This window comes from Kogia breviceps, chromosome 14, assembly GCF_026419965.1.
Source record: "Kogia breviceps isolate mKogBre1 chromosome 14, mKogBre1 haplotype 1, whole genome shotgun sequence".
In the NCBI taxonomy this organism is placed as follows: domain Eukaryota; kingdom Metazoa; phylum Chordata; class Mammalia; order Artiodactyla; family Physeteridae; genus Kogia; species Kogia breviceps.
This window is the reverse complement of record NC_081323.1, coordinates 32,698,272-32,725,857: the sequence shown is the minus strand read 5'-3', so window position 1 is coordinate 32,725,857 and position 27,586 is coordinate 32,698,272. Positions and strand designations below refer to the sequence as shown.

At 45.2% G+C, this 27,586-nt stretch overlaps 1 protein-coding gene across 4 annotated transcripts in view; it reads left to right on the top strand.

The window, feature by feature from the left end:
- The window catches only part of ABHD12 (abhydrolase domain containing 12, lysophospholipase), an 83,206-nt gene that overhangs the window by 28,229 nt on the left and 27,391 nt on the right, over positions 1-27,586 (top strand). For all 4 annotated transcript variants that reach the window (XM_067013835.1, XM_059037599.2, XM_059037600.2 and 1 more), the window contains exons 2-3: positions 19,431-19,555; positions 26,807-26,912. In XM_067013835.1, the coding sequence (XP_066869936.1) occupies positions 19,431-19,555; positions 26,807-26,912 (231 nt within the window). The remainder of the gene's footprint in view (positions 1-19,430; positions 19,556-26,806; positions 26,913-27,586) is intronic.

Below are 27,586 nucleotides of genomic sequence, written 5' to 3'. Positions count from 1 at the left end.
CCAGTGGTAGGAGACTGGTTTAATGCCCTACGATGTATCAACCCAGTGAAATATTGTGGGGCTGCAACATACCTGTGAATTGACAGGGAGAGACTGCCCGGGTATATTGTTGAGAGAGAAAAATCAAGGTGTGAAACAGTTTACAGTGTGTAGTGTGACCCCTTCTGTATGAGAAAAAGAAGGATGAGAACATGTACATGTATTTGCATAAGGAAACACTGGGAGAATAAATAAGTATCTAATAAAAGTGGTTATCCGAATGCATGGAGGCAAGTTGTCAGTGAGACTGTATTGTTTTACTTTTTGAAATATGTAAACATGTGACTTTAAAAAAATTTATTGGTAAACGAAAAACAAAAATAAGCATGTAGAATATAAGCTCATGTCAGCATTGATACCAGCTACTTTACCAAATTAGGACTGACAGCTACACGCACATTGCCAGAATCACATTGCTCTGGTGAGCCTGCTCACTCAGCTTCGCCTGCTCCCCAGGTGGGCTGTAAATGTAGTCTGACTGGAAATGTAGACACTTCCCATCATCAGCTCTGCCCTAGGGAAGGGTGAGTACAGACTTCTGGAGATCTGCTAGCCATCTCCACCACAGATCCTAACTTTATATGGAATCAAGTTTATAAGAACATACTATGCTGGTATTTTTTTTAATTGAGCACTTGTTATTTTATTCAACAAATACCTATTTTTAAATTTTTTTAAACCCCACATTTGTTTGTTTATTTATTTTTGGCTGTGTTGGGTCTTCATTTCTGTGCGAGGGCTTTCTCTAGTTGTGGCAAGCGGGGGCCACTCTTCATCGCGGTGCACGGGCCTCTCACTGTCACGGCCTCTTGTGGAGCACAGGCTCCAGACGCGCAGGCTCAGTAGTTGTGGCTCATGGGCCTAGTTGCCCCACGGCACGTGGGATCTCCCCAGACCAGGGCTCGAACCCGTGTCCCCTGCATTGGCAGGCAGATTCTCAACCACTGCACCACCAGGGAAGCCCCTATGCTAGTATATTAACAGAGGCTCCTATAGGATCATATGATTTGGGGTTATTTTTATTCTCTTTTCAATGCTTTTATGCAGTTTGCAAGTTTTCTACATTTATCTGTTATCAGAGAGGGCATAAAGCTATGAAAAAGTAACCCCTGTTGCATATTGCGAGCATATTCCATTTTCCTCTCACAGACTGTGTTACAGAGAGGACATCTGTGCAGAGCCTTCCTGACATGCTAGGATGCTCTCCTCCTTTGTGGTCAGTCCTTCAGAATGGATGGAATTGCTTGGTCAGAGAGCAGGGCCCTCTGGCAGTGGGCAGGGTGTTTGCTCATACCTACTGTTTTGGTATAGTCAGTATTCTTTTTTTTGCCACTGCGCAGCTTGATGGATCTCAGTTCCTGGACCAGGGATCAAACCTGTGCCCCCTGCAGTGGAAGCGAGGAGCCCTAACCACTGGACCACCAGGGAATTCCCTGTCAGTATTTTTTTATACATATAAATTTATTTATTTATTTTTATTTTCGGCTGCGTTGGGTCTTTGTTGCTGCACGCGGGCTTTCTCTAGTTGCGGCAAGTGGGGACTGCTCTGATGCGGTGCGCGAGCTTCTCTTGTTGCGGAGCATGGGCTCTAGGCACGCAGGCTTCAGTAGTTGTGACATGTGGGCTCAGTAGTTGTGGCTCATGGGCTCTAAAACGCAGACTCAGTAGTTGTGGCACATGGGCTTAGTTGCTTTATGGCACGTGGGATCTTCCCGGACTAGGGATTGAACCCATGTCCCCTGCGTTGGCAGGCCAGTTCTTAACCACTGCGCCACCAGGGAAGTCCCCCCGTCAATATTATTCTTTGCCAATAACATAGGTGAAGGTGGAACTTCATTGTTTAATGTGTATTTCTACGTGTGCTACGTGTTTCAATAACAGGAAATGTCACAAAATACTGTAGCTCTGTAGCCCTTTGCACTGAAGATAAATTCTCACAGTATTGTCTCATTGTGAGTCTTTGTTTTGGTCAAATGAAAATGGAAGGAGAATGAATTCTAGAACTACTTCAATAGAGTCTCAGAATGGCCTTGACCCAGAGGGCAGGATGGCATGGTCCTGGGGCATTTGGTCACCCTGTTTCCTGCTGCCGTGCAGCAGGAGGCTTTTTTACTCCATTTGCAGCACAAAAAACCCCCAGGCTTAGAGATTCTCAAGTGGATGGAAATGTGAGATGCTTACATTTATTTTTTCTAAAGCTGCCTTTTGTACCTTCATATTCTACTGTTTCATTGACAAGTCTACTATCTGTTACACTTAACATTAAATATTGATCAAAGACATCTATCTCATCAACCAACATTGTAATGAAAAGTAAAATGTCAAACATTTTATTTACTGCCTGGCATAGTAGATGCCTGATAAATTTTTGTTACATGAATGGAAATTGAAGTGAAGAAGCAAGACTTTTCATCTGTACTCACCGCTACAAATATTATTTGAATAATATTATAATAAATATATATATAATATAATAATAAAATATTATTCTGAATAATCTAGATATTATGGGAAGTTAAGAAAATGTTAAAAGATAAACCTATAAAGAGGAGCAAAAATTTTCATTGCTTGCTTGCAGAAAATGAATTTTTAACTGGAAAACTGCAATAAAAATCAACCAAAAAATTCTCAGAACTAATGGAGCTCAGTTAGATTTTCAAATGCAAAATAAATATACAGCAATTAATAGCTTCCTTATATACCAGTAACTAGCCAGCTAGAAAAATGTAACAGGATAAACTCTATTTCACATTAAAGACAACTGTATAATATCTAAGAATAAATATATAAGAAATACATAGCATGTCTATGAAGAAAATTATTCAGCTTTACTGAGAACATAAAATAATACTTGTTTAAGTGGAGAGATACATTTGTTTTGAGATGAGAATCCATTATAGTGAAGAGATGATATTTCTCTCCCAAACAGATTTAATGCAGTTCTGCCTGGGATCAGTCTGCCTCAGTTTTCCTTTAGGGAAGGCAGGACGTAAGGTCATGAGTAGTTCAGAGGAACACACGTCTCCCACAGTTGCAAACAGGAAGCCAGGGACCAGGGACTGGGAGGTCAGCAGAAGAGTAATCAGAATGGCAAGGCTGCCCTGTATTTTTTGCTCCTGAACTCACCACCTCTCTGGGAACTGAGGAAGAAGACTGGGATTCTCAGCATTCTAAACTTTCATGTATTTCTTCTGTTTTTTAGAGTATCTGGCCCTCTGTAGTCCAGAAACCTTCTGTTTACCTTTTGCAGAGAATAAACCTTCAGTCTTTTGGTGGGGTGGGGTAGTGGCCTCATCAGTGAAGTAGGAGTCCGGAGGGATTTTTCACATTTTCCTGATTTGGGTCCCAGCCTGAGCCCCTTCCACAGGCACTGGAACCACCTGTCACGTGCCTTATCTCTCTGCATGCTGGATTAGGACTCTCCTGGGGGTGTCAACTAAATTTGGAAGCTTTCCAGTTTCTAAAATTTGGGTGTCTCTCCTCTCATTCTTTGCCCCTAGGGTTTTATGCTTAAAAAAAAAATTACTGTCATTTTTGTGGGGTTTTGAGAAAGAACAGTTAGATTTACTATCTTTAGCCTTGTATATAAAATTTTAATGTCTCTTCAAGGCAGCATTTTAGATGGAGAGAAACTTGGGTAACTATTTAGGAATATATAAACTCAACCCTTCTTCCCACCATATTCCAAAATATATTCCAGGATTAAATGTAAAATGTAAAGCTCTAAAAGAAAAATAAGAATTTGTTTTTGATTTTTTTAAAAATTTAAGTATAGTTGATTTACAGTGTTGTGCCAGTCTCTGCTGTACAGCAAAGTGACTCAATTATACACATATATATATATACATTCTTTTTTTATATTCTTTTCTATCATGGCTTTATCACAGGATATTGAATATAGTTCCCTGTGCTATACATTAGGACTTCGTTGTTTATCCATTCTAAATGTAATAGTTTGCATCTACTAACCCCAGCCTCCCAGTCCATCCCTCTCCCTCCCCCCCAACCCTTGGCAACCACAAGTCTGTTCTCTATGTCTATGAGTCTGTTTCCATTTTTTAGATAGGTGCATTTGTGCCCTATTTTAGATTCCACATGTAAGTGATATCATATGGTATTTGTCTTTCTCTTTCTGACTTCACTTAGTATGATAATCTCTAGTTTCATCCATGTTGCTGCAAATGGCATTATTTCATTCTTTTTTATGGCTGAGTAGTAGTCCATTGTATATATGTACCACGTCGTCTTTATCCATTCATCTGTCAATGGACATTTAGGTTGTTTCCATGTTTTGGCTATTGTGAGTAGTGCTGCTATGAACACAGGGGTACATGTATCTTTTTTAAAAAAAAAAATTTATTTTTTATTTTTGGCTGCCTTGGGTCTTCGTTGCTGCACGCAGGCTTTCTCTAGTTGCAGTGAGCAGGGGCTACTCTTCATTGTGGTGCGTGGGCTTCTCATTGTGGTGGCTTCTCTTGCTGTGGAGCACAGGCTCTAGGTGTACAGGCTTCAGTAGTTGTGGCACGTGGGCTCAATAGTTGTGGCTCGTAGGCTCTAGAGCACAGGCTCAGTAGTTGTGGCACATGGGCTTAGTTGCTCCACAGCATGTGGGATCTTCCCAGACCAGGGCTCGAACCCATGTCCCCTGCATTGGCAGGTGGATTCTTAACCACTGCGCCACCAGGGGAGTCCTGCATGTATCTTTTTGAATTATAGTTTTGTCCAGGTATATTCCCAGGAGTGGGATTGCTGGATCATATGGTAATTCTATTTTTATTTTTCTGAGGAACCTCCATACTGTTTTCCATAGTGGCTGTACCAACTTACATTCCCACCAACAGGTGGAAGGTTCCCTTTTCTCCACACCCTCTCCAGCATTTGTTATTTGTAGATGTTTTAATGATGGTTATTGTGACCAGTGTGAGGTGCTACCTCATTGTAGTTTTGATTTTCATTTCTCTAATAATTAGTGATGTCGAGCATCTTTTCATGTGCCTACTGGCCATCTGTATGTCTTTGGAGAAATGTCTTTTAGGGTCTTCTGCCCATTTTTCGATTGGGTTGTTTGCTTTTTGTTGTTGAGTTGTATGAGCTCTTTGTATATTTTGGAGATTAAGCCCTTGTGTGTCACATCATTTGCAAATATTTTCTCCCATTCCGTAGGTTATCTTTTCATTTTTTTAAAGAATATTTATCCAGTGTCAAGGTCAGAGAAGAATGTATACCCTTAGAGGAAGAAAGCATAAAGAAAAAGACTAATACAATAAAAACAGAAAAAAATTAAAAATTCTCTTATAATTACAAATATTACCAAATAAAAAGACAAATGACAGAGGGAAATATTTTAGAAGTATATAAAATGTCAGACAGAGGGACAATATCCTTAATATATAAGTAATTGTAAGAGGAGAGCACAATTAGATTGAACAGCCAGGGAGACTTTGGAGCAAACAGCATTGACGCTGAAACCTGGAGGAAGCACAGGGCTGGGGACATGAACTGATCTCAGAGATGGGGAAGCATTAGGGCCGTGCAGGTAACTGATAGCTGGAGGGTCAGAAGTAGGCAGTTCCCCGGGACCTGTTTCAGATGCTTTTGCATTGTAAAGGTTTAAGTGAGACAGTGATATGACCAAGTTTGCCTTTGAAAAGGGTCTCTCTGGCTGTATAGCAGGCAGGCGGAGGTTGGGGGTTCCATTTAAGAAGTCTCTTCAGAAGACCAAGGTATTGATCTCCAAAATGGGATGGGTTCACCCAGGAGGTGGGTGAGACACAGTCATTAAGATATGGGAAGGAAATATTGGGACTTCTAATTATATTCATATTCAGATATTAACCACCCAGTTATACATGTGTATAATTTAAAACGAACGTATATACTGAGGGCATGTTCCAAAAATGTTACTGATTGAATGTGTAATCAAGGAAGTTTAGGGCTGCTGGTCTAGGCAAGATATGTGGCTGGCCTGGAGCAGAGAGGCAGCAGACGAGGTGACTAGAGGTGTATGGATTTGAAATGTTTTGGAGTCTGGTGTGCATTGGAAGTGGACGTGGGGCAAGAAGGGGTATCAGGAATGACTGCTGGGGGTCTGCCACAGGCACAGATATTTGTTGAGATGGAGACTGGAGGGGAAGCAGATGGAAGCAGAGGGGGAGAGGGTGGAAGATCAAGCATTTGGTTTTGGACATGGTAGTTTTGATTTGCCTGTGGGACTCCACATGGAGACACTGAAGATAGCTGGGTATACAGTGCTGTACCTGGAGCTCAGTCCTTTGAGGCCTGCACGTTGTTGATCTGACCAGAGTGTTGGTCAGGGCAGACCAGACCAGGTCATGCAGCAGAACCCCTGGGTCACTGGTGTATTTCTTACCCCACTGTGTGTCTGGTGTGGCCTCTGCTTGTTGTGGTCACTGAGGATCCAGGCCAGCAGGACCTACAGCTCCACACACCCTCCCTCCGCCTTGTGGGCCGTTGCTGCTCCTGAAGCGGAAGGGACATGGTCTCTCTGCTCACGTTTCCTTAGCCAAAGCAAGTCACTTGGCCGCCCCTAACTCTAAAGGGGAAGGGGGATGTGCCATCCTACCCTGGGCCCAGGAAGGCACAGAGCCAGAGAGAACGGAGAGCAGCACTGGCGACTGCCATGTATTCTGTGCAAGAGCTGATGGGCTTGGCAGTTTTTAGCAGATGACAGTCGAGTAGCCCTGGGCCTGGGCAGCACAGAGCACTGTGCTCCCCTCTTCGCTGCCTTAGGGCATGTCCTGGGGGCCCAGGACAGAACACCACTCAAGCTGAACAGGAAGGTCCTGTGACTCTGCTAGAAAAGGCAAGTGTCCTGGGGACCGAGGGCCACAGAAATGAGGTGGGTCTGCCTGTGAGTTGCCGGGTCCGGATGGGGTCCACCCCGGAGGAGGCTGGCAGCCCCACCACAGCCCTGCACCCGCTTCCCGCTTAGCTTCCCTTCTCATGCTGCATTCCACGTTACTGGTGTCATTTCTGAAGCATGAAACTACTGCTTTTAAGCACTAACGTGGTTAAAGAGTAATTGTAATTTAGGGTACCAGAGCGGGAAATTAGAGCTCAGCTGGGTAGTTCGGCCAAGCAGGGCTGGACAAAGCCAGCCCAGGACAGAAGCTCTTTCAGTTCAGCTCAGTGTTCCTTCTCCATGTGCAAGACCAAGACCATGACTGTGCTGAGCATTTCATGTCCTTGTTCGTTTACTCTGCACAACGGGCCTTTCAGGTAGATTCCATTAGAGTGAGGGAACCGAGGCTCAGAGAGTCAGGCTGTGAGGAGTGACAGGCCATCTCTGTCTCCACTGCTATGCAGAGCCCAGGTTTGGGAGCACGGTGCCTCGCACTTTACAGGTGCTCCCGCTGGAGGGAAGCACCGCAAGGGCCCCAACTGCCTGAGGGGCTGTTTTACTGGATGGGGGCCTTGCTCTGAGTCTTCACCCAGCACTCTGTTCCCTCCCCTGGCAGAGGAATCAGGCAGGTTATTGAAACATCTAACTCGGGAACAGTAAAGTGAAAAGCAAATTACTATCAATTTGGAAATCGGAGGGGAAGCAAGTGCCATTACTGCACCTGCCTCCTGACTCTCACACACTTTCCCAGAACTGCAGCCCTTTTGCCTGTCTGGGCACATCTGAGGGTTGCTCACTGGGGCTCGTGGACGTGGAGTCAGTCCCCAGGTTGGTCCCTGAAGGGCTCCAGTCCTGGTGCTAGAGAGGTGGACACGTCCACAGAGCAGTGGGTATGCTGGCTGAGGTCACACGTCCAGGAAAGAGAGGGTGGCCAGTTCCCAACAGTTTTAAACCATTGGGTGTTGGAGCAGCGCATGGTAAACGGCTGTTTGGAAGCTGATAGGCTTAGTTGCATAGAAAATCTTGCAAGCGCTGAGCATTTATTGCCTAAGGGAAGTCTGAGGGCTTGTGCCAGCTGCCCTGCAGAGGGCCTGTGGGAAATGAAGCCTCCACAGCGTCAGGTGCTGGGAGCAGGCGGACCAGCAGGAGTTACTGTGGGGGCCTGGCCTTAGGTATCATTTCTCCTGTTCAGTTTGGCAGGTGCTGTTTGACTGGAACACACCAAGGTATACTTTTGTTTTTCATCTCCATAGTGCAGGAACTACATTGATATAAACAAGCTCATTCACTGAAGTTTTCCTCAGTAAAGAGCATCTTTTGGGCTTCCTTGGTTCCTAGATTTGGCTTCTGTTCTTTCAAGAAAGGTCTCTCTCTCTCTCTCTTTTTTTTTTTTTTTATTATTTATTTGGTTGCACCGGGTCTTAGTTGCAGCAGGCGGACAGGACTCCTTAGTTGCGGCTCACTAGCTCCATGGTTGTGGCATGCGAACTCTTGGTTGTGGCATGCATGTGGGATCTAGTTCCCTGACCAGGGATTGAACCCGCCCCCCTGCTTTGGGAGTACAGAGTATTAACCACTGCACCACCAGGGAAGTCCCAAGAAAGGCCTCTCTTTATCTACCCATCAGTGCTTCATATTATTGCCCTAGTTTCACAGCTCAAAGTAGGGAAAAAGAAGACAGCTTCCTTAAAGTATAAATGACAACTTTCATTTGGTGGCATACAATGAAAAATCTTTAAAACTATATACCTTCTCAGTTTGCTCAAAGAAGGGGTTTTGCTCTTTTGGAAGGAAATGGTTAAAAAAAAATTTTTTTTTTACTGACAGCTCCATTCACAGGAAGTTTTCTTAGGCTGAGCTCAGAGACACAGCCTTTCTCATTAAACATGATGAGCGTAGCCTCATTCTTATTTTCTGTCTTGACCTTAAAATGGGAACAGGGCTTTGTTGTTTAAAATCTTCATTTGTCATCTGCCTGTTTTCCTTTGTTAGCAGAGAATGAGAGTGAACCCCTGCTAGTCTTGATGTCCTGCATGAACTGTTTTTCAGCTGCAGACTGACAGAGTATCAGACAGGGTTCATTTCTTAACACCTGCTGGTTCCATATAATACAGAATTTCCAGCTCTAGCCTCTCAAGAGGACGTGGTAGTGTTTATGAGGTGGGGGCCTTTGGGAATGATTGTACTGTTATTTTTCCTATTTCCTGTTCCAAAGACAGACTTTGACAGCTCAAACCTCTTAAAAAGAAATAATGCTTCCATTGTTCAAAGCAGTTTAATTATGTTTGAGTATCTCTTTAGAAGGCACAGAAGGAGAAGAAAAAGAGAGGTAGGAAAGGGAAAGCCCAGGTCAGAAAAGCGAGCAGACAGAGAAGCAATGGGGCCAGTTTCTTGGTTGGAACTGCTGGAGGGGGTGTGAAGACTGTCATTCTGAGAAGATGGGATGGATGGTGAAGAGCTGAGCAGACCAGACAAGTTCATTTTTCTTCTAGTGTAACCTTTATTAATTTTTTCTGACAGTACAGTCCTGTCTTGCATAGGATTTTGTGGACTCAGTAGTTTGGCTTGCTGGATTTTGTTTGGTATTGTCATGTTCCCCAGGTCGCTTGGGATCCTATGTGTCTCTGTGAATGGTCTGACCCACGAATGTGTTTGTTTTGGACATCAGGAAAGATGGCCTGCGTTCAGTTCCACGTGGACCGTGTGCTCGTACACGAGCCTCAGTTTCTCATCTGGAACCTAGGACTTATATACAACATTTTAGCCCAGAAGGCATGAGGCCTGGCAGTTGATGCCGAGAAGTCAGAATGCTTAAAAAGTCAGCCATAAATGTGAATGAACTTCTATGGAAGGACCTATTTTGGCACCAGAGCTGAGGTCAGTTGTGGGAGAGTCCTCCCACTGTGGGCACTGTGAGCCAGTAGGTGTCTCCTTCACTGCCTTTCCTGCCCATTCCCATCCTGCTTCTGGGACAGCATGCACCCCTGTGTCTGGCTTCCACCTCCCACAGCGGTGAACTGGCACTGCAGGTAGGAGCTGTCCTTAGGGCCAAATTCTGGTTATTGGTTTTTTGCTTACTGCCAGATGCAGTTTCCTGCTTCACTGAGCTTATTTGATCCGTGGAGGCCAGAAACTCCTTGTGTTTGTTTGCTTATGAAAGTGGTTTAAGTCTTAAAATTAGAACCTTCAGGTCCTGTCTTGAGAGATTAAAAGGCTCCTTTGGCCACTCCAGGGTGGCTTCCTTTGTCCCCAGTTCTCTGTCCCTCCTAGGTTTTTACAGAGACTCTCAGGAAGGATTCAGGCATGCTCAGCTCCCTTACTGGCCTGTTCCAACCCCAGGGGAAGGGAGATGCCATGCGAAACTCTGAAGTGCTGGTGGTGGCACATTAATGATCATGGGCATTGAGTCTGGCTTGGCAGGGACAGAGGAAAAGGCCGCGAAGGTGAAGGAAGTGGCAGTGTCGCGGGAAAGAAAGTGGGGCCAGAGAGGATGGTCATGTCCCAGGTCTCAGGTGAGTCCCTGGGAACGGGGGACGGCTGCCGAGTGTGGGTTCTTGGCTTTGCGCAGGAAAGAATTCAAGAGCGAGCCATAGTAAAGTAATAAGAAAATTTATTTGGGGACTTCCCTGGTGGCGCGGTGGTTAAGAATCTGCCTGCCAATGCAGGGGACACGGGTTTGAGCCCTGGTCCGGGAAGATCCCACGTGCCGCGGAGCAACTAAGCCCGTGTGCCACAACTACTGAGCCTGCACTCTGGAGCCCACAGGCCACAACTACTGAAGCCCATGCACCTAGAGCCTGTGCTCCACAACAAGAGAACCCACCGCAATGAGAAGCCTGTGTACTGCAACAAAGGGTAGCCTCCACTCGCCGCAACTAGAGAAAAACCCGTGCACAGCAACGAAGATCCAGTGTAGCCAAAAATAAATAAATAAATTTCTTTTTTTTAAAAGGAAGTTTATTCAGGGAGATACACACTCCATAGACAGAGTGTAGGCCATCTGAGAAGGTGAGAGGCACCAGGGTATTGGGTTGTCAGATTTTATAGGGGTGGGTAATTTCATAGGCTAATGAGTAGGAGGATTATGCCAACTATTTTGGGGAAAGGATGGGGATTTCCAGGAATTGGGCCACTGCCCACTTTGTGACCTTTATGGTTGGCCTTGGAACTGTCATGGCACCTGTGGGTGTGTTATTTAGCATGATGTATTACAGTGAGCATATACTGAGGCTCAAGGTCTAGTGGAAGTCAACTCGTCCACCATCTTGGAGCTGGTTGGTTCTAACCAGTTTATGTTGTGTCCTCGATGGCTGTCATTCTTTTAAAGGTTATGCCCTGTCCCCTTCCTATCTCAGCAAATGCTGAGGTGCTCAGGGGCTGCTGGGTGGGCAGGCGGCTGTGGTCTCCTCAGGTGTGGTCAAGTCATATTTCAGACCAATAAAACTAGAATTTCTTTTTTTTCTTTATTTAGTTTTATTATTATTTTTTCTTTTTCTTTTTTTGGCCACGCTGCACGGCATTCAGGACCTTAGTTTCCTGACCAGGGAGCAAACCCATGCCCCCTGTAGTGGACCGCCAGGGAATTAATTCCCCAAACTAGAATTTCTGAAGCAAGTTCCAGGCATTGATATTTTGTAAATTTCTCCAGAGATTCTAGTACACAACCAAGTGACTGTCAACCAGAGTAACTTTCAGTGTAGATGCTTGGTTGAAGACACAAACTATGAAATAGAAAAAGACTGTGGAACTCAAGTGTAGTGGGAGCCCAGAGAAGTTGGTGGTGGTTCTGATAATTTTCTGCATTAATGATCATGGGGCAGTAATTCTTTGATCAAACATTCACTGAGCACAAACTGTAGGCATGGCATTGACTTAGCTACCACAGAGACAAAGGTGAAAGACAGGGTCCCTGCTGGAAGGACTTCATCTGTTGGAGAAAGATGGCCAGACCCGATGATTATGCTGCTGAGAGAAAAACTTTTCCAGCATAAATTTAGATCTGAAGTAATTGACAATAGACACATTAACAGGAGAAAAGTTTATTATGCATGTGGGAGTGCTCTATAAAGAGAGTAGCTACCCAAACAGCCAGAGGGAAAGAGTTTATATTGCCAGTTTCATAAAGGGGAGGGGCAGGACTGAGGCTTGTTGATACAGTGTTTTTGGATGTCCTGTGCCCAAGGTCAGTCACCTCCCTGACTGGAGACCTCCCCAAGGGTGGTTTGTGGCAGCTGCTCTTCTAGAGCTCTGCCTTAGGCAGAGGAGGGAATTTCCAACGAGATTTCTTTCTGCATCTGTTAGAAATCAGATGTTTTCATTTTGAAGTAATTTTGACCATTTCTTTTGGGTTATCAGTCCCCACATTCCCCCAGTTGAAACTTCCCAAGAAGTTTCACAAGCAAGGAGCTGGTTGATTGCTGCAGAGAGAAGACTCAGCTGAGAAGGTGAGAAGTAGGCAATCTGCAGTAGGAAAGAAGACCTTGGGTTAGAACAAGCAAACAAAAAGAAAAACAAACATTAATGGTTGGAGCAGATTCTAAACCCATTTTCTGAGTCCAGAGGGCAGTCAGTCGAGAAGATATTTAAACGTTGAGTTTGAAGCATTTTTAGGTGGTGGAGGGAGGATGGCAATAAGATGGATTTCCTGGTTTGCAGTTTGAATGTCTTTGGTAATGGCATCCCACACGTGATCTGCTGTGGTGAAGCCTCAAAAACGTTTACATCAAGTTGACCAGCTTCATCCGGAAGGACTTTTCAGATCCTCGGGGAAGGGGAAACTGCACGACAGCTTCGAGTCCCATTGAGGATCTGGGAGGGTGTGAAGAAAATTAGAAATGTTAACTTGGAGGGTTGTAACCAGGCATTGAAGGAAGCCCAAAGAATTGAGAATTTGGTGAAGACTGATAAAATGTACAAGAGGGCAGGATCTAGACCAGTTTACAGATAGATAATAAAACCTCAAAGATAATGAACAGGACTAGAAATCTGAATAACCCACAAGGGTGTGTTACAGTTTTCTGTTGAAACATAAAATTTCCACAGTCGTGTCCTTCCTTGATCAGAGATACTCAAAGTAAGATTATTTTTCTTTCTTTAAAAAAAAGAAAGATTTGGCCTAATCATTTACGTAAGCGCAGCAAGAATGCCAGTTGACCACATAGGCCTCTTAAAAGTTTGCTTTGCTGGAACATTTTATAAGGAATCTCAGACTTTTAAAAGTCTTTGGAAGCTAGGAAGCCAAGCCAAGAACTGCAGTACATATAGATTTGGATGAATTCCTATCTTCCTGAAGTCATTAAAATATCCTACAGTTTGGGGGCCTGCCAGGAAGTGACCTGTAAGTAAGGCTGGGAACTATGTAAATTAGGTACCAGGCCTCTTTTTCTAAGAGGCGTTTCTAAACATTGGTTCCATAAAGTCAGCCTTAATTCCCTAAAGCTGTCTGGTTGTATACAATTCAATGAATCGTTTTAAAATATGCCATTCCAGTCAAAGCCTTGGTTATATAATCAGTGTTTCCAATTGTGTTCTGTACAAGGAGGACGGATTCTTGCTGAACTTATGCAAGTAACTACATTGCCATGAAAATAAGAATAGTCAGAGTCTCTGAATTCTGGAAGGATCAGGCAGGGGGAAAAAGATAAATGTTTGTTACCAAAGTTAGTGTGCCCAATGCACCATGAGGCCAAACAAACCAGAACATCGGAGTTGGGAGCAGAGAAAGGTTTATTGCAGGGCCAAGCAAGGAGAACCAGTGGCTGGTGCTCAAAAACCCCTGATGGTTTTGGTGGTAAAGTTTTTATAGGCAAAATTTGGGGTGAGGGCTGCAGAGTGTGTAACTTTCTTCTGATTGGTTGGTGGTGAGGTAACAGGGCGGTGCTACAGGAATCTTGCCTTCAGCCTGAAATTACCATCCTCCACCTGGGTGGGGGCCTTAGTTCCTGCAGAAGAAACTCAAAGATATTGTTTTGTATATCCCTTGAGGAGGAATCAGGACCCTGCCCCAAGGGTGCACTGTTGTTCTTGACTGCCCCTCCCTTGTTTCTCATTGCCTCCCTTCCCCAATTAGCAACTGTTTGAATCTGCCCTTTGGAAATCAGGGAAGGTCTAGGAGGCTGAGTGAAGCCTATCTCCTAGAAACAAGGGGTGCAGAAGGGCTTTTGTGCCCAGGAGGGCCCCACAGAGTCCTGCTTGGTTTCAGCTATTGTTGAAAAATCCATTCATAAAACTTTTATATCATGTCAGCCTGATACACTGGTTTATATATATATATATATATATATATATATATATATACACACATATATATATATATACACATTTATTTATTTTTGGCTGCATTGGGTCTTTGTGGTTGCTCGCGGGCTTTCACTAGTTGCAGCGAGCGGGGGGCTACTCTTTGTTGTGGTGCACGGGCTTCTCATTGCGATGGCTTCTCTTGCTGTGGAGCACGGGCTCTAGGCGCGCGGGCTTCAGTAGTTGTGGCTTGCGGGCTCTAGAGCGCAGGCTCAGTAGTTGTGGCCCACAGGCTTAGTTGGTCCGCAGCATGTGGGATCTTCCCGGACCAGGGATTGAACCCATGTCCCCCGCATTGGCAGGCGGATTCTTAACCACTTCACCACCAGGGAAGTCTGATACACTGGTTCTTCATAGTTATGTTGGGATTGTTCATGAATGCTGTAAGCTAGCCATCATCAAATTATTTCCCCGTTTATTATTTTTATAACACGTGTGTTAGGCAAGTTGCAAAAAAAAATCACAGAATAAAAAACCTTAGTTAAATACGTGGGTTAGGCAAGTTGCAAAAAAAATCACAGAATAAAAACCTTAGTTAAATACGTGGGTTTTGTTTTATTGCTGCCCTTGATATACATGAAATAATGGATTTCAAGCAATTTTACTGCATATCTACTTGTACTTTTATTCTTAGGTTGAGTTTATAATTTTTATAATCTTAATAATCTAGTAGATTATATTAGGTTGTTTTTCTACCTGTGTTTATTAGTCAAATAATGTGTGCTCATATTATACTTAATGCTGATAACTCAGAGTGAAACCAGGCACTTCAGGTGAGACTTGAACGGGAGTTGAACCTGGTCAAAACCCACTGTCTTTTAATTGAGGTCACACACCTGGTCTCAGGACTTAATGAAGCTCAGGTTCTTTATGTCTTGTTGAGTGAGAGACAAAGTGATAAGTAGAAGTGGATTTATTTAGAGAGAAACACACTCCACAGAGTGTGGGCCATCTGAGAAGGTGAGAGTCCCTGAAATATGGTGTGGTTTTTATGGGCTGGGTAAATTTCATAGGCTAATGAGCAGGATTATTCCAACTATTTCGGGGAAGGGACGAGGATTTCTAGGAATTGGGCCACCACCCACTTTTGGCCTTTTTTGGTTGGCCTCAGAACTGGCATGGCACTGGTGGGTATGTCATTTAGCGAATGCATTACAATGAGCGTATAATGAGGCTCAAGGTCTACTGGAAGTCGAATCTTCCACCATTTTGGATCTAGTTGGTTCTAACCAGTTTTTGTCATGTCCTTTGGCTATGTCATTCTTTTAAAGTTTGTGCCCTGCCCCCTTCCCTCCTGTTTCAAGAGGACAACTGCTTTTATTAAACTGACACCACTAAACTGGTTTTGGGAGGGTCCACTCATAAACAGAATTATTTTCACCAAAGACAAACCACAGTACCACATGATCCACGGTTGATTGAATCCACAGAAGCAGAACCGCAAAAATGGAGGGCCAACTTTAAGTTATACTCAGATTTTCAATTGCATAGACGGTTGGCACCCCTAATCCCTTCGCTGTTCAAGGGTCAGCTGTAGCTTACATACGTACATACATACACACACGTGTCCATACATATGTAAACAGACAGTCAGATACAAAAAGAGATCTTACTGCACTCGTCCTGACAGCTGAGCCACCAGTCAGAGTAATCACAGTCACACAAAACTCAGCATCTTATGTAATGTAAGAGTTGGTTCTCGTCTTTGCCCTGCTTTATTTATCTTTTTATCTGAATTTAGTTTTGGGGAAATGGAACAATTTAAGGTAATCTGCTCAAGGTGAGGACTAATGCTTTTTTACCATATTTGACTTTTAAGATTTTCATTTCCCGTGATATGTAATCTTGTGGAGGCAATGGACTAAATTTCAGGTGAGGGACTTGTTGAGAATACCAAGCAGCAGTCTGGGTGTTACCACAGCCCAGCTGCGTGGGTAAAACACCCGACCTGTTTCCAGTTTGTCATTTTTCCTTTTCATCCTCAGGTAGAGGCTGTGTGGAGTCCCTGAGTCCCTTAGCAGCCCCCCGTGGAGGCAGGGGCCTAAAGCTCTAGTGGCTGTAGGGAGGTGGGGCTGGGGTGGGAAGGAAAAGGCCTGGCAGGGTGGACAGAAGGAGCTGGTAGAAAGGTCAGGCACACATACAGCCCTCCCTGCGATGCCTTCTGAGGAGATGGCTTGGTATTTCCAAACAGAAAGTAGAGTTAGGGGATCAGGGGATGAAAAATTACTGAGGAGACATCAAGGGTGGGGGGACTGTTGCTAAAGGCAGGTCAAGTGTTTAGACATCAAAGGTGGGGGGGGATGAGGGACTTGATCAGATTATCAAGGTGGGGGATGACTTAGCAAGATTCTTGTTAAAGGCAGGTCAAGGTCAAGGCAAGAGGGCTCAGTTCTTGGTAAAAGCTGAGAAACTTAATTGAATATCTAATGACTGCATAAAAATTTTACAAGTCAGGTGGTGTCAAATTCTTAGCTGTCAACAAAAATGAAAAAGGGCTTATTTGAGTTTTTTTACTGTGTGATTTTGAGCATATAACCCTGAAGAAGTGGTGATACTAGTAAACTTCCATTCCCTTTTACTGATGTGAGCAAGTTCTCAATATTATATTTTTAAAAACCAAAAACAGAAATATAATTAATGCTAACCTCCCCCTTTTTTCTATCAATAAGTAATATATATAGAGAGACATGATGCATTTGGGAAAGTAGTGGACTCCATCTCATTTAAAGCTGTATTTTCAATAAAAGTTTACTTTTCATGCTTAATAATAATTTACCAAAAATATAACATATTTGTCATTTTGATTAATGTGTATGACAGTAATTTTAATAACTCAATCCAGAAGAAAATGATTTTAATGTAGAGGAGCCTTATTGCTACAGGTATATAAATTTTTTTCATTTCTATTTATATATATATTTTTTGTTCAAGAGGGATATGACAGCTAGTAAGTGGTAGATTGGATGCTGGACCAGATCATTTGACTTTAGAGCCGGCACCCTAACCACTACATTGTATGCCTTTCCTCAGTGAATGGGTAGATTGTGCATGGAATTTAAGATGCCCTTTTAAACTTCTCCTGCATCATCTAGTTAACTCCTGTATTCCTGACTTTGTGTTTCCATCAGTGGCCCTTTCCCTGGAAGCCCAGACTAGGTCAGGTCACCCTGCACCAGATGCCTCTCTCACAGCCCTTTGTCTGCCCCGCTGAGCTGAGAGCACAGCAGAGACGCAGATGGCATCCTCTGCTGCCCTTATTGTCCACTGCCCCAGGAGTGCCCAGTGCTCAGTAATGACTGGTGGATGAGCCAGGTGAATGAGTGAAAGGATTACATTGTCAGATATGCATATTTGTCATCAGCTTTATTGAGGTATTATTTACATCAGCTTTGTTGAAGTATTATTTACATGCGATAAAATTTACCAACATATACATTCGTGTGTTCACAACCACAGTCCAGATAAAGAACATTTCCATCACTGCAAAAGTTGCCTCATGCCCCTTGCAATCTCTTCCCTCTACTCCCAGCCTCTGAGGTCACTGTTCTGCTTTTCTGTTTCTGTAGTTTTGCTTTTTCTGGAATTTCAGACAAATGGGATTATACAGTATGTAGTCTTTTGTGTCTGTCTTATTTAACTTAGCCTAATGCTTTTTTTTAAAAAAAATTATTTATTTTTATAAATTTATTTATTTATTTTTGGCTGCATTGGCTCTTCGCTGCTGTATGCGGGCTTTCTCTAATTGCGGCGCATGGGCTTCTCATTGCGGTGGCTTCTCGTTGCAGAGCACAGGTGAGGCGCGCAGGCTTCAGTAGTTGTGGCACATGGGCTCTAGAGCTCAGGCTCAGTAGTTGTGGTGCATGGGCTTAATTGCTTTGTGGTATGTGAGATCTTCCCGGACCAGGGCTCAGACCTGTGTCTCCTGCATTGGCAGGCGGATTCTAAACCATTGTGCCACCAGGGAAGTTCCTAGCTTAATGCATTTAGATTCTTCTGTATTGTTGCATGTGTCAGCAGTTCAAGGTATATTTTTTTTAAACCACCTTACTTTTTTTCGAAATAGTCCAGAAATAAATAACTAAACCCATTGAGGTTGAGACTTGATATGCTGAGATAAGCAGCAGTTTCCATGTGTGCTTGGGGCTCATGGGGTCCCCAGAACTCTTCCGTATGTCCGTGAGGTCGGAGAGATTTCATGGTAACACTGAGATGCTGTTTGCCTTTTTCACTTTCATTCTCTCATGGGGTTTCGGGAGCTTTCCAGATGCTGCGTGATGTGTGGGATTGCAGCAGATTGAATGCAGAAGCAGATATGAGAACCCATCTGTCTTCTGTTAAGCTGTCTGACTTAAAGAAATTTGTAAAAATCTCCTCATTAAAATTTTTTATTTTGGAAAATATCATTTTTTATAACAGCTGTTAATTATATTAATATGTAATGGGTTGTTTATTGTTATTAGATGACTTAATAGATATTTTCAATTTTTCTTTAATTTCTCATAAAACAAATAGTAATAAACACAAATCATATGAACAGAAGCTCTTTTGGGCCCTCAATTTTTCAGCTGTAGAGAGGCCCTTAGTCCAAGAAGTTTGAGACTCTCTGGGCTAGGGACATTTTTTAACGGGATCAGGAACAGGATGAGGAAGTCTTGGAGCTGGCTGTGGATTAGAAGAGAGTCTTGAGACCTGGGGTGATGACCTGGCCCGAGGTACCTGGAAAAGGGGCTTCTGGAGGGTATGTGGGCAGAAATATGAGAACATGCAGTGATGGCCAGAGCCTTGTTCTCAGCCCCTGCTGCCTCCGGGACCTGGTGTGGCAGGTTCTGTCACATATGTGCTTCCTCTGATGGGTAGCCCACGCTTGCTTGCAGGAGGGCAGTCAGAGGCTCAGAGGCATCCACTCTGCTGAGGTGAAGTTGCAACTACTGTCCGACATGAAGTTGGGCACTTTCTGAGGATCTGATGGCTGTGCTGGGTTCTGATCCAAGGGCACACAAAGGAAATCAGCAGGACTGTTTCTTTGGCTTTCAGGAAACAAATTTTACCCTTCTGGTAGAGTTCTAAGTGCAAATTAAAAGGCAAAAGCAGGTGGGAGGCTCCTCTTATCATTGGTGATATTCTTGTTGGAAACAGTAGGTGTGGATCTTGGTTAGTGATTTTGAATATGCTGTTACTAAACCACAGCGGACTCACTCCTGCCTTTGACCTGCTCACTGCTTTTCTTTTGCAGGCGAAAGGGCCTGTGCTTCCGACTGAGGAAGATACTCCTCTGTGTCATGGGGTTGTACGTGGCCATCCCATTTCTCATCAAACTGTGTCCTGGGATACAGGCCAAACTGATTTTCTTGAATTTCGGTAAGTGCTGTATGTCCATTTTTCCTTTCATTTTAGTAAGGGTTCATTTTCATGGTGATTAATGTATTTATATATTCACTACTGAGATCAGGAAATAGAGCCATTTTATTGTCCAGAAGGTTCCCTTTGCCCCTTCCCAGTTAAAAGACGTTTGTAATGAGGGCATTGCTCTTCAGGGTGGGCATTTGTGTGCACAGGTGACTGCTGCATGGTGGGGGGGTTCTTTCTTCAGCTGAGGTGGGTAGAAATGTTGATAACATGGAAAGTCTTCTGAAGCTGTCACGTTGGGGATGCTCTGTCCCTTGTGCAGTCTAGGAGGTTAACTATCCTTGGAAAAGGTGACCACTGAAAATAGTGCCTTAAAAATAATTAGGCCTTTTTTCTTTAAACTAAAAAAAAAAATCTTTTTTTTCCCCCTTAAAAAACCCTGACAAGTCTGTCATACAGAGTGAAGTAAGTCAGGAGGAGAAAAATACCGTATGCTAACACATATATGGAATCTAAGAAAAAAAAAAATGTCATGAAGAGCCTAGGGATAGGATGGGAATAAAACACAGACCTACTAGAGAGCATGGACTTGAGGATATGGGGAGGGGTAAGGGTAAGCTGTGACAAAGTGAGAGAGTGGCGTGGACATATATACACTACCAAATGTAAAATAGATAGCTAGTGGGAAGCAGCCGCATAGCACACGGAGATCAGCTCGGTGCTTTGTGACCACCTAGAGGGGTGGGATAGGGAGGGTGGGAGGGAGGGAGACGCAAGAGGGATGAGATATGGCAACATATGTATATGTATAACTGATTCACTTTGTTGTAAAGCAGAAACTAACACACCATTGTAAAACAGTTATACTCCAATAAAGATGTTAAAAAAAAAAATAAAGAAAACTAGCCAAGAGGTCATTTTTATTGTAAGACATAGTTAGCAAATTTGTACTGTATTATGATTTACTGTGACTGATGACTGATATAACATGGCCTGACCTTTGTTTAAAAGCATTTTTTACTATTCAAAACTGCAACTGAAAATAAAGATGATTAAAATATTCTAAAAAAGAACAAGCCCTGACATACTTTGGTTTCTGTGGAATTATATGCTGGCTTTAGAGGTGTTATAGTCTCCTTCAGTTAACTTGGACCTGGTGCGTTCCAAAGTTTGTTTTGTTTTTCTTTTTTCTTTTTTTTTTTCATGCTATATGTTTACTTTTGGGCAAGTGGGGAGGAAAAAGGGTAGAAGTATCAAGTTTATGAAGTGGAAGGTATACAGTTGCCAGGAATAATCCTTTTATGGAACATCCTTTTACACCTTCAAGATGAGGCCAGGCGGGAAGGGACTGCACCTGTGGGCGTTAGAGGTCAGCAGATAGAACATGGTGCTTGGCACACAGCAGGTGCCTCATGAGTGATGGCCTTGCAGTCAGGTGTGGGGAGCACTCAGGGCAGATGAGGCAGGCTCTGCACGGTCTTGGCTGTGCTGGTTTGCAAAGAGTGGGTTTGAACTTCTGTGTGTCAGAGCCAGAGGCTTGGGAAACCGGGCTGGTGCTATGGAGGCAGCAGGGGAGCTGGTGAAGAGGAGGTGGGGGGAGAGGACAGACAAGAGGTGTTGAGGTGTCCTGTGTGGTTGGCCTGGGGCAGCAAGCAGGGGGTGGGTGGCCCCTCGTCTGGAGTAACACCAGTGCTGCAGACTCTGCAGAGGCCTGTGTGCATTGGGGCATATGAGTTTGGGGTGTTAAGTCTGCAGTAGACTTGATCACAGAAAAGTGGATGTCGCTGCTAAAAGGGAATGTCTGCTCTAAAGAGGAGCAGGAGGAGGAGGAACAGAAATAGTAAGGTGGGGGCTTCCCTGGTGGCGCAGTGGTTGAGAATCCGCCTGCCGATGCAGGGGACGCGGGTTCGTGCCCCGGTCCGGGAAGATCCCACGTGCTGCGGAGCGGCTGGGCCCGTGAGCCATGGCCGCTGAGCCTGCGCGTCCGGAGCCTGTGCTCCGCAACGGGAGAGGCCACAACAGTGAGAGGCCCGCGTACCGCAAAAAAAAAAAAAAAAAAAAAAAAAAAAAAGAAATAGTAAGGTGGGTATTTAATACTTCATAAATCTAAAATGCATTTTTTATTTGGGTGTCATAAAGTAAGTATAAAACACATGTAGGTACACTAAGAAGCATTTGATTTTTCTAACGTAAACGTGGTTAAACTTCCAGGAATTTATCATCCCTGAGTTTTCACCGCTTGTGAGAAGCACAAACTTAGAAGGAACTCACAGCCTATTAAAATCAAGATAGTTTTGGTTTTTTCTGACTGTAATGTCCCTTAAATGTCCACAGTCAGTCTAGCACAGAAGAGAGTTTGAGTTACACGCAAACACGAAGCCACAGGCTGCAGATTTCCCGATAGCAGACCTTAGAGTCAGCCCTGAACAGCTTTCCCAAAAGGCAGGCCTCTGGACACCTGCAGGCCCCTTGGACAGGTGTCTTGGCAGCAGGTGGCCTGCTGCCCTCTGGGCTGCCACACCGTGGGGTCCCAGCAAATATTTGAATTGAGTTGATTTTCTTTAGGTCAATCATTGGGGTAACTTTAGACACAGCCCACAAATTTTGCACTGTTGATTTCCTAATGAAATGGCAGGATGTTCCTGGGATCTCTGGGTCGGGCTCCATGGCACAGAAGAGGAGGGCCAGGCTGGGCCACGGGGCCGCCCTGCACCCCCCAGAGAGACACCCGTCCCCAACTCCTTGTTTCCATATGCTTGCTGTGTGGAAGTGGGATAGTTGTCTGTGCCCCTCCCCTGTGGAGGAGATGGGGATCTCCAGGCTGTCTTGCAGTGTGACTTGGCAGTTTCATCTCATGCTTCTGGAGGACCTGCGTGTTCGGGGGGCACCTTCGTTCTTGTCTCCTCAAGATGTGAATCGTGAGCTGTGGATTTACATTTGGATATTGAAGGAAGTGTAACAATCTTTTGGGCCCCAAAACATGATTAAAATAGTCTTAAAGTTCATAGCAACTCTATCTGAAACTAAATGTATAACTCAGATAAATAAGCATTAGATGAAGGATAGCATCTATGATTTAAGGCATTATTCTACTTTAAATATATTTTCATAAACAAAAAATACATGATCTTTCTAAAAACAAAAGATTAACTGAAAAACTTTGAATGGCATGAAGAAGGAAATGAAACTTGTTCAGAGAAAATTGCTGTCACAGTGTTTATTTCCTGCTGGTCTTTTTGTGTGTGTCTGTACATGTAAGCATAAATATATGTGCTTTTCAATACTCATATTCAAAAGTCGGTACCCCCGCCCCCAGCCCAGCGATGTTGTGGTGATACCAGCCCCTTGTCACAGTCTTTGCCCTGGGATTTAGAACCATCTCCTGGCGGGAAGGAATATTTCAGTTCAGAGGCTGGTGTAGAACTGCTCTTGTCTGCACACTGCCTTGGGCCTTTTTGGAGATTAGGGTTAATATATGAATTGCTCATTTGTTGTTCAAGCAGAAGGCCAGCCTGTCCACTACAGCTTTCATGGGATGGCAGTCCTTCAGCCTCCTCTTTTTCCTTCCCCTTAGCAGTCCCTGTGACCCCTGATAGCTTTCTTTCCTTATCCCTTTCTTCTTGTGGAAGCCCAGAGCCCTTCAGGGAGCTGGAGTTTGATGAAACCCAGAGGACCTTCCCAGCCCTTCCCTTGTTGGTGCCCCACCTCTTCCCGTATATCAGGGTGGTCTTTACTCAGTGCCTGGGGTGGGGCATAGCCCCATGTTCAAAGTTCTCAGGCAGTCAGACGTGTTCTCTGCAGCCCAGGAGTTCTGGCCTCTCACCCCACCAGTATCTTCTAGATTGCCTGAGGAAAGGATGGCAGACTCAGTTGTTTTCTGGTCATTCATGTGTTTACTCACTGTTTACCGAGCATCATCTCTTGAGGGTCCTTTCGTTGCTGATAAATGACAGCGAGGTCAGAGGGTGGATAATACACAGCTGGGGAAGCAGGAGAAACCAGAGGCCTGGTTCTGACAGCTGCATGGGTCTGTGTGCTGGGTCCCTGGGCTGTGCATTCAACTTCTGTGTGAGGCGGAGCTTGTAATTGATAGTGATGAGGAGCTGGGTCACTGTCCCCGGCTCCTGATTCCTGCCCCTGCCACCTCAGGGGACTGCTGGTGGGCTGGGTGCTCTCTCCTTGCTTCAACCCTGCGGTGGAAGCAGGGGCCAGGAGGGTGGGCTCCAGCCTGCATCGCAGAGTCACGGGCCAAGGGCTGTGGCTACACGAAGACCAGCAGGAGTGAGCCGTGTTCTGGTCCAGGCAGATCCTGGACCCTCCTCAGGCCAGCCTGGGGCCCTGTACCCCTTGACTCCGTTCCTTTGTCTTGCAGCAGTTCTGCTTGCTTTTACCAGTAGTGGCCAGGTGGTTCCTCTAGGGCTGTCTCACCCCCGGGGACTGACCAGGCACCTCTCGCTAGCTGGAGGGGAGGCACACAGGCAGCACCTGCTGCATTTGGTGCATTAACTGCATCCTTTTCCATGGTTTCTAAAACAGAAATGAAAGTGAACCGGAAGACGGGCTTGGTGGGATGAGTCTGTCCTAGAGCAGAATTGCGTTTCTTGGTTCTAGATTTCTCGGGCTTGGAAGCTTTTAGGATTAACTTCTAATCCTCTGAAGATGTTTTTCACTGGTAGGGGCCCTCTCAGAGCTCTGGGGCAGCGTGTAAGCTGCATTTTCTGGGAGAGAGCCTGTGAGGCCTGACAGCAGTGCCCTCAGCCCTCGATGGCGCCCACCTTCCCTTTGGCACGGGCACTCCAGCCTCAGGAGCAGAGTTGATTGAATCAGCACTTGTTGGACATATTCAGAGTTACTGACAAAGTTGTTTCCCCTCGGTGGTCAGATGATGAACTGCCACCTGACGCTGCAGCCTTGGCTTCCCCAGCGCTGAGCAGTCACCGGGGATGGCAGGAGCGGGCACCTCCGTCTAAAAGAGATGCATCCAGGGGAGACCTTTCTAGGCCTGCTGGTCAGGAACCCTCCCTGAGGATGTTGTCAGAGTGAACTTTGACTCCACAGCATAACAAACACCACAGACGGGGTGGCTTAAAACCACAGAAATGTGTTCTCTCCCAGTTCTGGAGCTTCGAAATCCCTGTGTTGGCAGAGGCCTGGGCTTCCTCTTCCCTGCCTCTTCCCTGCCTCTGGGGGTGGCTGGTGTTCCTTGGCTTGTAGCTGCACCACTGCTGCCCCTGCCTCCGTCACACGGCTGCCTTCTCCTGTGACTTCATGTTGTTTTCCTTCTGTCTGTCTGTATCCAAATTCCCTTTTGATAAGGACACCAGTCATATTAGATCAGGTCCACCAAATGACCTTACTTAAGCTTGATTATCTCTGTAAAGACCCTGTTTCCAAGTGAGGTCACCTTCTGATGTGCTGGGGGTTAGGACTTCAATATATCTTTTGGGGGGACCCAATTCGAGAACATTCAGGGCCCACCAGGAACAGAGCCAGTTTACCTTCCTCACTTCCTATCCAATTAGTCAAGAGTGTGGGCTATGGAGTTGGGCTGCCTGGGTGCAAATCCCAGAATCATCATGTGTGACCCGTGGTTGAGCAAGTGCTGTGGTCACAGTCATACCAGCCTGTTTCAGGGACGGTGTTCAGAGTACTGGGAAGGTGTGCCAGTAAATAGGATGCCACCTCCTTTGAGTGCTGGTTTTCTTTTGAGAGTAAATAATTAAGTTTTAAAAATGTAGCCTGCTGCTTGGAAAAGAGATGGATTAAGAAGCTGGAGGTTCAAAAGCAGCCCTGGTGGGAGGATTTGTCTTCCCTGTGGTTTGAAATGCTCAGGGAATTCCTGGGGGAAGGAGCATGTGCGTATCCCTATGTTCTCGTGAGTTGGCTATTCCATTTCTTCAGTGAACGTTTACTGAGCCGTGGGGACATTTGATGAAGTAAGAGCTGGAATGTAGGTATGTGGGCGTAGAGTATTGGGGGGGCAGCAGGTGCAAAGGCCCTGGGGTGTGAGGTGGGCGGGCATGCAGGGCTCTGGTGCCGAGAGGCCGTGTGAGTTACACAATGAAACTACTCTCTTCACCAAAGAAAACCAAATTGTTGCATGACTTCCTTGTGGAAAGTGGAACTGGCTGGAAGTCAGGGCTACACTGCCCTTTGTCCCCACCCCCTCTGGGAATTGCCATTTTATAATGTGAGTAAATCCCATCTCCAGGTTTGGTTTTTTGTTTTTGTTTTTCATTTTTCAACTAAATATAACTTCAAAAATTGTGTTCATCTCAAGCAATAAAAGTGCACTAGTATACAAGGGGAAAATTACACGCTCGCCTCCACACCCCCAAACACTTTAAACCCATGTTCACAGCCTGGTGTGTCTCTCTGTATTTCTTTCCAAGCTACACTCAGTGTTGGTGTTGGTATTGGTGTTGGTGTTGCTTGCTTGTACAGTGACATGAGATTATGTAGCAGCAGCACAGTGATCTTACCCTCCTTCCCTGTTCTTCTCACCTGCCTGTAATTCACGGAGGTTCCTCCAGGTCTGTCGATATCGGCTGCCTCTGTCTGAAGGCCCAGGGCTTACCATCATTGGGTACACCGCAGTTTATCAGCCATTGCCCTGTCGACAGGTCACCTGTTAAATTCAGGGCTGAATGAGTAGCTGCTCTCTTGTTCGCATGACTTCACTCGACTCTTGTGGGCTTGTGGGTTCTGTGGATTCCTCCACCTCTGGCACCCACTCCTCATCTTCGGCCTCACTCTCTCTTAAATGACAGCACTAGGAACCTCAGAATCCCACTTACCTGGCCCGCACCCACATTCAGGTGGTCATCAAGCCCGTGGCCCCAGGTCCAGAACACACGTCTGTCAGTCAGTCGCCTTTCCCACAGTCCCTCCCGCAGCACCCTGGCTCCAGCCTTCAGTCGTAGCCTCCTTGTCTCCAGCCTCTCTCATGGCCAGGCTGACCCTCAGGTTCCCAAGGATCTTTCCTTCCCTCCTTCGCATCTTCTCACACCTTGAACAACCTTTAGTGGGTCTCTGCTTGGACCTCGTCCTTGCCAGTCCTTGCCGAAGGAGCTGTAGATACACCTACCTCCAGCTCCGCCTGAGGCTGGAGGGCCCGGTGCCCCAGGCAGTTTGGCGTTGGGAAAGTACTTGGCATGGCATTGGGAAAATACTTGGCACTTTTTGAGAGCTTCACCTCTGCTGTGTACGAGTGTGTCCATCCACCCTCACTAATCCTGGTTTCCATCTCTTTGTCCCCCACAGTGCGCGTTCCCTATTTCATTGATTTGAAAAAACCGCAGGATCAAGGTTTGAATCACACCTGTAATTACTACCTCCAGCCAGAGGAAGACGTGACCCTTGGAGTCTGGTGAGTGTGCAGCCCCAGGGCTGCAGGGCGGGGTGCCGGCTCTGTGGTCTCTCCAGGAGGCAGAAGGCCTGTGAGGTGTGGCCACTGCTGTCCTGACAGCAGAGCCATCTCTGAAACTCTTGCTTGTCCATTTTTATCTTTTACCTGCTGTTTCCAAAGGAAAGATCTCAGCTAAATTCCTTGAATAATGGGGCATGAGATGGCAGCACCAGCTCTGTTCTGAGGTTTTCAAACCAGATTGGTTTTTGCAGAAAGCCTCGTTTCCAGGGGAGAAGAAAGCCAGAAACAGAGAATATATCACAGAATCATTAGCACAGGCTTGAGCCACACCTGTCTTGCAGAGAAGGGCCCACCCAGTTGTTGAAAACAGCTGCATTTCTTTCACACACAGCACTCTCGGCTCTCGATAGTGGTGGCGTTTGCTCTTTTCTTAGCGTTTACTTTTTTAGCCATAAATTTAGGTTGGGCCTAAGTTCTGTGACTTCTTGGCATTTCTTTGGAATATGATTTAATGCTTTTTTTGTGGACTAGTTGGTGTTTACAAACAACAGAACAAGAGTGGACCGGCTTTTCCTGTGGCATCTTCTCATTCTCTCAGAAGCAGCTCTGAATTGCTGCCTTTGTCTCAGTAGAACTGCTGTGGACGTGAGAAGCTTCTGAGTGAAGTGCTCTGA